The sequence below is a fragment of the Sinocyclocheilus rhinocerous genome, unplaced genomic scaffold, assembly GCF_001515625.1.
Source record: "Sinocyclocheilus rhinocerous isolate Xijiao unplaced genomic scaffold, SAMN03320098_v1.1 scaffold3807, whole genome shotgun sequence".
NCBI lineage: Eukaryota > Metazoa > Chordata > Actinopteri > Cypriniformes > Cyprinidae > Sinocyclocheilus > Sinocyclocheilus rhinocerous.
The window spans coordinates 324,381-334,953 of NW_015660506.1; the positions used below are offsets into that span (position 1 = coordinate 324,381).

At 36.3% G+C, this 10,573-nt stretch overlaps 2 protein-coding genes across 4 annotated transcripts in view; one reads left to right on the forward strand and one right to left on the reverse strand.

Moving 5' to 3' along the window:
- parp14rs1 (poly(ADP-ribose) polymerase family member 14-related sequence 1) overlaps positions 1 to 4,246 on the reverse strand; it is a 16,453-nt gene extending 12,207 nt beyond the window's left edge. The window contains exons 1-3 of one of the 2 annotated variants that reach the window (XM_016534419.1): positions 3,989 to 4,246; positions 3,638 to 3,741; positions 3,524 to 3,557 (exon numbers count right to left, since the gene is read on the reverse strand). In XM_016534419.1, the coding sequence (XP_016389905.1) occupies positions 3,524 to 3,557; positions 3,638 to 3,741; positions 3,989 to 4,175 (325 nt within the window). In that variant the 5' untranslated portion in view covers positions 4,176 to 4,246. The remainder of the gene's footprint in view (positions 1 to 3,523; positions 3,558 to 3,637; positions 3,742 to 3,988) is intronic. The other variant, XM_016534420.1, reaches the window with a different exon arrangement.
- A 1,366-nt stretch (positions 4,247 to 5,612) lies between these two features.
- parp9 (poly(ADP-ribose) polymerase family member 9) lies at positions 5,613 to 9,905 on the forward strand. 2 transcript variants are annotated; one of them, XM_016534421.1, is made up of 8 exons: positions 5,613 to 6,524; positions 6,754 to 6,987; positions 7,081 to 7,296; positions 7,483 to 7,552; positions 7,714 to 8,256; positions 8,397 to 8,521; positions 8,780 to 8,936; positions 9,029 to 9,905. In XM_016534421.1, the coding sequence occupies exons 1-8, from the start codon at positions 5,634 to 5,636 to the stop codon at positions 9,313 to 9,315; spliced, it is 2,523 nt and encodes an 840-aa protein (XP_016389907.1). In that variant the 5' UTR covers positions 5,613 to 5,633; the 3' UTR covers positions 9,316 to 9,905. The 2 variants fall into 2 exon arrangements, with proteins under 2 accessions (XP_016389907.1, XP_016389908.1); XM_016534422.1 differs by having other exon boundaries at positions 7,729 to 8,256.
- Positions 9,906 to 10,573: the final 668 nt, after the last annotated feature.

Genomic DNA, 10,573 nt, shown 5'->3' on the forward strand with positions numbered 1-10,573 from the left:
ATTCTGATCATCAATTTGTAATGGAGGCCAGCTGGTAAGAGTTGTGTGAGTAAACCTCACTCCACTGTTCTTAAGAGATGCACTACCGACTGATGCTAGAGGCTGCGGTCTTTAGCGTCCTTGTCAGTGTGCTTGCCTCCCATCGCCGTTTTAAATCCTGCTCGGTGATCAAACATTTACTTATATGTCAGAACCCCTCTGGTACAGTCGTCCATGGCAATATTGTATATCATCTGGGTAACTACCACTGGTGTCATGAACAAATGGGCTTAAATATGGCTAAAATATTTATGAAATGTAGTCTTAAATTGAATTATGTAAATTAATGTAAATTATAAATGAAATATTACTAATAATGTTAAATATTCAAAGCCATACATTGTAAAAATAAACATTCCATGTTCTTATCTGATCAGCATAGTGTAGTATAGCCTGCCTGCTTAATAAATCTAATATTGTCTTTGATCTTTTGATAAAAACATGCAATTAATTAAAAAAAATCACATTTGTAATATTTACCCTGAAAAAGATCACTTGTTAATACAATAGCAATGCTAACACACTGGAACAGAAAACCATAGACTGTAAAAAAAAAAAAAAAATAGATTGATGACACATCTCTACTCTCTTCCACTAGTATTTTCCTGCCATGAGGGCATAAACATTTATGATGTAGCCTTGTGCACTTACTAGACCATCTTATTAGTTTTTAATGATGAGCAGGACTCTTGCCTTGAACATTCATCAGTGCGATAAGAACTACGTAAAATGACAGAAACCATCTTTGGGATAAAAATATTTTAAGTGTAACTTGATTTTTAGTTTGGCTCATGTCCCATTTGTTTACATGGAGAGGTTAAGGTTTATGACCTGTACTACAGCCAGCAACCTGGGGGTGATTGAAACATTTTGGCTTCACTTTTCAGGACTTGTGCGGCACTTGCAGAGAACTGAACTGACTATCACTCAGTGATAGGTGACCTACTATCATGGCCTGAAGTGTTACTACTACTACAAAGGGCTATCCTAGGCGGACCCATTTGTTTATGACACCAGTGCTACTTTCCTGTCGCTCATATCACACTGAGGACTTTCATACAAATGCAGCTGGAACTATCTTCCTTCAACTACAACATCGGTGTCACACAAGAAAGACAGCAGAGTGTGGATGAGTTTTTAGCTTAAGTTCAAAACCTCAAAAAAATGATGTAGCTACAGAATAATAGATGTTTATAGGAAATAAGACATTATCCCATTTCGGGACCCCCCTCCTGTTTTTTTGGTGTCACTTTCATTAACACTGAAAAACAACGATTAAAAACCTAAAAAAGTTCCTAATATGTGGCCTGTTAACTATTTATATTATGGGGGAGGGGTCAAGTAACACAAGCAAGCAATGCGCAAACTGTGCGCAAGAGTTATGCCGGTGAAAGTAAAAAAAACTGACAGAGCTTTCTAACGCTGCATTAACGACGCATATTCTCTGAGAGACAACGAGAGACGAAACTACTTCAACATATGGTGATAACGGTATATAACTGTCTTAAATTATTCCCTAATATTTCTCTTGTGGCCCATATAGTGAAAAACATGAGAAGAAACATATTTCGCGTTAAACAGGTTGTTTTTGAAAATCGGTGCACGAAAGCTGCTCTTAATTTTCACTGATGACTGCAGTGCAAGAATTTTAATTATAGGCCTATAATTCATTATATAAATTATCAGACCTGTTTAAAAAAACGTTTTAAAAACATTTTCAATGAGGAGTAAGCTAATAGCCTAAACTTTAATTATCCTCATAACGCGTCATGCTATGAAATTATTGCGGGGCAATAATTTCATGTAATTTAATAATAAAAGTAACCTAATAATAATAATAGGCCTAATAATAAGAATAAGAATAATTTAACAGGCCTACATTAATTGGAAATGCTAAATCCTCTTAATATTGCCTATTTTTGATGCTTTTGACAATATCTCTGGCTATCGTCGACACATGATACGACACATCACAAAAATAGTTAGAATGTACCATGTTTTCCTGCCAGTTGTCATTGAGAGTGTCTGACACTTGATGGTCAGAAAAAATTACCAAATAGATATGTGTAAAAATAAATAAATAAATAAAGAAAATAAAACAATAAAAAAGAAAAAAAAAATCCCTACTTATGTGCCTTCATAATTTTATTAATTTGTAAGTGTCATATTTGGCAGTTGGCATTAGAAGTTATATCACTAATAACAGTGGCATATGAGAAGTTTAATACCACAGAAAAAATGTAAAATGTGCCTTTTTCGAAGCTGATGTATAACACAAGGTGGCTGAATTTGCATGTTATTTAGATAGCTTAAGCTTATAGGCGTTCATTAATTTCACTCAGTTTATTTAGTTTTTTAGCACCCCCTCTGAACTGTTAAGTAAAAGTTTAGTAAAAGTTTTGAGTTTAGTAAAAAATATATAATAATAATAATAAATATAGCTGCAAGCAGCGATGGCGGGCCCAAGCCGTTAGTGCAAACGCCACCCCGGTGGCATCAGGAGAACGGTGCACAGTGGGCACATGCATTTACAGTAACCATCCGGCAGTCTGGTTTTAAGGGATACTGCAATTAAAGAGTTAATCCGAACCATATAGACACATAAACACAACAATATTTAAAACTTTGGTAACACTTTCAATAAGGTTTCAGTTATTAACATAAAACTATGTTAATTAACATGAACAATAATTATGTAGCATTTATTAATGTGAGTCTCTCTCTCTCTCTCTCTCACACTCACAGGGCAAACCGTTCGAGATATCAAAAATCCCTTGGCAATTTAGCATCCCCAATGTCTTGAGATCATGTTCACCGAGTTTGGTGGTAATCTATTTGAAATCCTCAGAGGAGTATATCAAATTCCAGAGCATGCACTTTTCGCAAAACCTTAAATAGCCAACTTCCTGTTGGGCAGAGCACTGATGGTCAGCATGAAAGTTGTTCGGCCTGATGAGACCTATATGTGTATGAATTTTGGTGAGTGTAGATCAAACGGTGCGTGCTACTGAGCTCCTGAAAAGGCTGTGCCGTAAAAATTTATAAATCGTATTATTTAAACACATGATAATAGTTGCTCAGTGTGTTAATAAATGCTTTATTAACATCCTGAAATGTCGCCTTTTTAAAGGCTGTGCCACGCCCCCCCCCGGTAACCCCCCCATGTGAAACTCAGACCAGCCCTGATGGCCGCAGATTCCAACATGTGTGCAATGTTTCAAGAGTTTTCGAGTATGTTAAGGGCCCCAAAACCCCCAAAGACCTTGAAAGAAAAATAATAATAATAATAATAATAATAATAATCCTTAGAAAAACAATAGGGCCTGCGCCTTACTGGCTTGGGCCCTAATAATAATAATAATAAACATTTATTGTAAATGTTACCACGAGCACATTTGGTAACATTGGTTAAGTTCGGGGTGCTAGGTGTGGCGGAACAGAAAGTATCCAGCAGAGGGCAGCAGAAGCCGGATGTCTGACTTACCCGCTGTGATAATGCTGGTCGAAGAGGTTGATTCCTAAAAAACAAAGTTTAGTTTTTACTCCAAGTTTAAGTATTAGCCGTCCACGTTACTCGGTTGTTATATTGAATACTCACCTGAGGAACAGAGGCCTCTGATGGCGGAAGATTCACAGTGATTTTCACTGTTTTTTGACCAATATTGAGCTCATGCGTTTGTTTGTTTAGAACCCGCTGTCTCACTGTGACATACATAAGAACATAGGCCTATATGAGTGAACAAACTTATTAAGTTTCATTTGCACTTTTACGCAAACAAATTTGAACAGTTTCCTTTCTTGGACTCCTCCCACGGTAACTCCATAACATGTTTCGAGATAATTAAGCTAGCTATAATTAAGAAACTTCTAATATTAGGCATCACTTTACGCTTTATACATGATATAGCCTATAGCCTAGTAACAGTTATAGAAGTTCAGGCAACTTTACCTTCCTTTGATTTGAACCGAACAGTTGCTGTCTGTCCGCCAGAAACAGGGTACTCCACCTCACAGTCGCCTCCGTCGGATTTCTTACTACTCTGGAAATAGATGATAAGTTTGTTTTTTAGTTTGGAAGTTAGGGGGTCCCACTGGCCCTCCACATAGAGAGCGAATGGAAACTCATCAGTAGCCATTTCTGCCTGTCCTGTGACTGAGGTGTTTGTTGAACTCAGTGTAAAGACTTAGACTTTCACTTTTGATTTCTCTGTATATGGTCATGCATCAGGCGAGGTTTTTCCACAACATAAAAAAACCGTTTCAGCTTCAAGCAGAAACCCGTTTGTAGTAGGCTAGTCTCTTCTTTTCGAAACTTTGAAACCATCTCTGTTTGGGTAAAACTAAGGACGTATTGCAGAATAGGAAATAAAAAGGTGAGTGACCAGATTCTCGTAATAGGTTATTTAGTAGCTATAGCCTCTGTGCGCATTTAATGCATTGAAGGTCGCACAACTGCTTTTTGCTTTCGATTTCAATTTTAACAAACTTTTTAATGTGATTTTTGGCAGTCATCGACGTGCCTGTCTTGACAGAAGTTTGTCAAATCCAACGTAAGATTTGTTTGTAATTTCAAAAACAAGGCTAGGCTACTTCAGTTAGGCTACGTGTTACTGGGGAACTTTGGTCCTTAGCGATCAGGATTTCTTGTGTCGTAAATGACGGACGTGTTTCAACTTTACAAACACGATCTTACGCTTCCTTGTATAAAATGCTTTACATCAGTGCAAACTTAAACTATAGTATAGGCTAGTTTTACTCGCTTTATTTTTAGTGTGTTGCGGAATTGTCCAGTTTTGTTCGAGTTGTTACGGTAAAAGTGGTTAAACCTGTTTGACATCTTTCTTCAGATCTTTCTTCTGCCTCAGTCACCATTTACTTTCATTGAATCTTTTATTTTTATTTATTTTTTATGTTAATTAATGGTGACTGAAAATTTTCGGTCACACTTAACAATATCTCATTTGTTTACATTAGTTATTAATTCTTGCTTAGCATAGCATGAACTATAAGCAAAATAATTTTACAGCATTTATTGACGTTTGTTAATGTTACCATTTAGCAGATGTTTTTTTTTATGCAGAGGGTTACAACGAGCAAATCATTTTAAGGAGGCAACCTTATTAGAAGACTTTTCTTAGAATTTGGACAAAACAAAGTCAAGAACCTTTAGAAAATGTAGTTCTCAGTGGGACTATTAAAATTACCAAAAGGAATAAAAGCCACTAGGCCATTAAAAGGAATTTCAAGAAAATTATTTAGGATATTGAAACTCATGTAGGTATTTCTCAGTCTCATGTCGCTGAACTCTCCATTAGTAAGATGTTATTCCAATACAACTATTAGGGATACAATAATCATTACACAATATTCAGTAGGACTGTAAAAATTAAATACAAATTTATAACTTAACCTATTAGCATCTTATTTTTTAGTATGCTTTAGCATTGTTTTTAAATTAAGTAAGAAATCCCAATAGAAATCCTGTACACATTCCAATAGGATATTTTGACTAATGAATCTGTGGTCAAATATCTTTGTATAATGATCAATACTTTATTTCCACAGAGGTCTGTGTCCTGAGGAAGCAACGAGCCATGAGTGACAAAGAACAGAATTTCCTGCCACTGGTTACAGGACAGGCTGCCATTCTAGGAAAGTGTAAAAGTGCCTTTTGCCATGCTGTTAAAGAAAAATTTAATTGCACCGCTATTCTTCACAATGTGGAAGAGGCTGGTTCCTTTGGTAGACACACAAGTGGTGATTGGAGTGCTGAGATGAGGTACTCCACAAAGCTGTCCAGCAGAGTTGAAGTATCAGTCTGGAAAGATGATCTTACACGTCATAAAGTGGACGCTGTGGTCAATGCAGCTAATGAGAAGCTAAATCATGGAGGAGGTCTTGCACAAGCCCTGAGTGAGTGTGGGGGACCAATGATCCAGAAATGGAGTGATGACATTATACAGAAATGTGGAAGAGTGAAAACAGGCGAAGCTGTTTTCACTCCTGCTGGAAAACTCCCATGTAAATATATCATACATGCTGTGGGTCCCAAAGTGTCTCAAAATCCATCCAAGAAAGAGGTCAAAGGAGCTGCACCCTTGTTAACTAATACTGTCATTAGTATCCTACAAACAGTTATAAGTCAAAACATTACCTCTGTTGCGATTCCTGCTTTAAGTTCTGGCCTTTTCAATTTTCCAAGAGATTGCTGTGCAGACATTATTGTTGATACTATAAAACAGTTCTATGAAAATGGAAGGTTTCGAGACAAGAATGTAGAAATCCATCTGGTCAATAATGATGAACCCACAGTCCAAGAAATGGAGAGAGCCACTAGGGCGGTTTTATATCCGACCAGCACCTCTGCTTTGTATAGTGGGGCTGTGAAAGGCCAAAACCAGACCATGACTTCCCCTTCATGCAACAGTTTGCGGTTTGAGAACATAACACTGCACCTTAAAAAAGGGTCTATTGAAGAGGAAAAGGTAAGACTGAAAAATGTCTAGTACTCATAGAAAAAAAGAAGAGTGATCAATTACAAAGCTCTGAAGTTCAATCAGATTTATAAGAACACAATGGTTTTGTATCATTTTGAGTAAGTTCTAAAAAAGTTTGTTTGATATAAACCATGGAATTGTAAGAACAAATGAAAATTGGAAAAATGGTGGGGGAAAACATTTCATGTGCTTCTTTTCACTTTGCTTCAATCACCAGGTTGACGTAATTGTAAATACCATAGCACCAAACTGTGATTTGTCCCAGGGGCTGATTTCAAGAGCAATTTTAACGAAAGCTGGCAGCAAGATTCAAGACGAGATTTACAAAAAAAAAACCACTACCCCAAGTTTCACAAGAGTTCATCTCTATGCGACAAAAGGATATAATCTGAATTGCTCAGCGGTTTTTCATACTGTATGCACACCGAGGTCTGAGTCTAAGGCTACACAGGTAGATTTGATTTTTATCAGCAATTTAGCACACAATCTGATCTGTCCCAACTGTCTTAATACAAACAGTATGTCTTTTTGTTGTTGTCTGTAGATTCTTTACAAGGTGGTATGGGATAGTCTGAAGAAAGCTGCTTCGGATTACAAATCCATCTCTTTCCCAGCTATTGGTACTGGTAATCTGGGCTTTAAGAAATTGGAGGTTGCCAAAATTATGACAGATGCTGTGAAAGAATTTGCCAAACAGAACACAAAGAAGAAACTAGATGTAAATTTAGTTGTGTTTCCAAAGGACAATGAAATGATGGAGGTGATATATGCTAATTATATACTCTGCTTTTCAGTGTTTGAGCCTTTGTTTAGTATTTTATACTCATCATGTTTTATTTTCATCCACCGCATAAATATTTTGTGCAGCACAGTTTTTAAAATTAATCATGCACAAAAGCAATTCAGCAGAATTTATTTTTTTTTCACTAATTTCACTAATGTTTAGGCTTTCGAAAACGAGATGAAAAAGAGGAAAGGAGAGGCAATGTCCCCAGAAGTACGCAATGACATGACAAGTGAGAAAAATATATAATGAAGTATATATGAAATATACTATTCATATTTACTAAAAATGTTCCTGCTTTCATAGTTTTACACTTTTGTCCGGGTTGCAATAGTATATATACTCATGAAAACTACTGAGATGAATGTTGTTACCTCATTCTAATATTTTCAGGCTTTGGTTCTGCAGCCAGAGAAACCACGGCAAATGAAACACCCACTGTTGAGTTCATCTCCAGGGACTCCAGAGCTCAGAGAGAAGCAAAATCGTGGACATTTAATATGCTAAACCCATCAGATAACATGATAATAAAGAATAACCATGTCATATATCTTGACCAAGGAGATCATAAAAACCTCCTCTCTCTCCAAACAAAGTTTCATGTTCATATCATGGAGTTCTTCAGGAATGGTAATGGTGGAATAACCATCACTGGAAACCCTTCAGATGTCAGTTGTGCAGCAATTGAGGTGGAGTCCATGCTTTGTAAGGCCCAGGAGGACTTCGCCCAAGCTGAAGAATGTGACATTCTGTTTTCTGTAGTTCGCTGGAGCTGTAAAGATGTACCTTGGATACAAACACCTGAAATCAGTGCAGTTTTGGAGAAAGCTTATCTGGAAGGGCATGAGAACTATGTGGTCAATAACCACAAGGTCAACTTCATGTCCTGGAGTTTGGTTGATGAATATGGGAAAAGCAGAAATGTGGAAAGGACATGTATGTACAACTACTAAAAACTGTAAATAAATTGTAGTCTAATAAAAGATGAATAGTTTTCTTAGTATAGTGCTGATGTTAAGTTCATGTCTCATAACATCTGGATGACCTGATCTAATCTTTTCTCCTTTACAACATAGGCCTGTTGGCTCCTTTCAAGACCTTTAACAATTCATTTTATGCAAGAGTACCTATGATCAGTAATGATTATGTTGAAAAAGAAGCAAGGAACACCTTCAGTGCTTGTGGGCTCTGTATTGTAAAGGTAAGCTGCGATCCCAGTCACAATGCTATATTTTTTTTCTGAGAGAACATCACTGTAGGCTTTCTTCATGTTTCTATAGAGCAGCTATTGTATGTTAAGCAAAAATTTGACTAACAAATAATATTTTGCTTATATTTATTTGCTTTTTGTCTTCATCTCTGTTCAAATATAACATACAAAGGCAGCAATGAGGAAGTTTAGCATGATGCTGTGATACTAAAAATATGTAATGGCATGTGGTTGCACTGGTTGTTACAGGTGGAGAAGCTAGAGAACATTATGCTACAGCAGCTGTTCGAAATGAATAGGCAGAGAGTGAAAGACCAACCGAAGCGCCTCTACCAGCGTGTGTCTGCTCAGTTCTGTGATCTCATCTGCAGAGTGGGCTTTCAGAAAGAGTTCGCCCCTCCTGCAGGTAACACAAATGTGAAGTCATTCAGAATAATTAGGATTTTGTGTTCTTTTCTGAAGGCATTTCTTGTTTAAAATGTTTTCCTTGATTTCTAGAGCAAAAGTATGGCAGTGGAATATACTTCAGCAGTACAGTGGATGGAGCCCTGAAGCTGTGGAAGGAGCAGAAACATGAGCAGTACATCTATATCATTCAGGCCCAGGTCCTCACTGGGACACACACGATTGGTTGTCCACAAATGATTTTGCCCCCTCCCTTAGTTGCAGACCCTTTGGATCGTTTTGATAGCTTGACTGACAAGGGGCAGACGCATATAATCTTCAGCGGTCAACAAGCTCTTCCTGAATACCTGATCATATGCAGCAGATCAACCCATGTGTAGTTGCACAGAGCAATATGCAATAACAAAGCACACTGGAATCAATCAAGCCACATTTTTGATTTTAAAAACATCAACTTCTAAAAACAAAGTTATCACACAAATAATACTGAACTATACACAAATAAGGAATAAAGGTCTTTGTAATCATTAGTCTAAATCACGTGTTACTGGATGAGTGATGATGATAATAGATGCCAGTGATTTTTTTAACCTTTATGTAACCTCCTTTGAACTGCTTCTTCTTTCTTTCAGACTAATCCTGACAGGTCTTGCCTTAATTGCTCTACTGTTGTTTGTTACTCTTAACATAGTCACATGAAATTTTGTGTTTAATATAAAAACATTTACAAACATTGGTGTTAGATTAAAATAGTAATTGTTTTCTTGTAATAAGTTCATAGTTATCGGCTTATTACAACAGAATGCAAATGAGGGGTTTCTGGTAGATTTATGTTTAAATTGATTCCTTAATTAATGTCATACAAATTAACTGTTTATTTTATCAGCAATCAAGGCCTTTCTATGCATGTGATGTGATTTGAATTACACTTAATGTTTTGACTCAAATAAATGCCAAATTTCAACAAAAATTTGTCATGATGACATTTATCTGTCCAATGAGCTATATAAAATGCTTTTCATAGACTAGAAAATATTTATTACAGAAATATAACAAGACATATATTTAACATTTGTAATGTAAGAGTTGCTCTACATAAAATGAGATAAAATACATCAGGGTCAAAATATTGAATAAATACTGATACCACCATTTCAAAAAAAAAAAAAAAAAAAAAGCCTTAGCATTAAAATACAATTCAAATTTTCATTCTACTAAGTAAAAAGAAACTTCGAAATTTTAAGGAAATATAGCTTGAGTCAGATCATTTTTCAGTTCAGCCTCAACACTGTTCCATACAGTATATGTCATGATAAATTATTTCACATATCATTTTTTTCAGAAGAAAGCTGATGCCAACAGAAGACTAACATGTCACATCACCTTGAATTCACCAGACACATGAAACCTGAATGACAGAAAAGAGTAATCTTGCTTGTCACAAGGCCTTGAGCCAAAGCATCGCAAAACACAAAGCCACATAAAAGTATATTTCCAATAGAATGTTATTGCTGTAGTCTGACCCTATTTATGAGTCAGTGGCTGGTCAGATCGGATCAGATTCTAGACTGAATACTCTAAACAAGTACACGTTTACATTTAATTCACATTTAGACCACTCTATGCTTTTGAGAACAT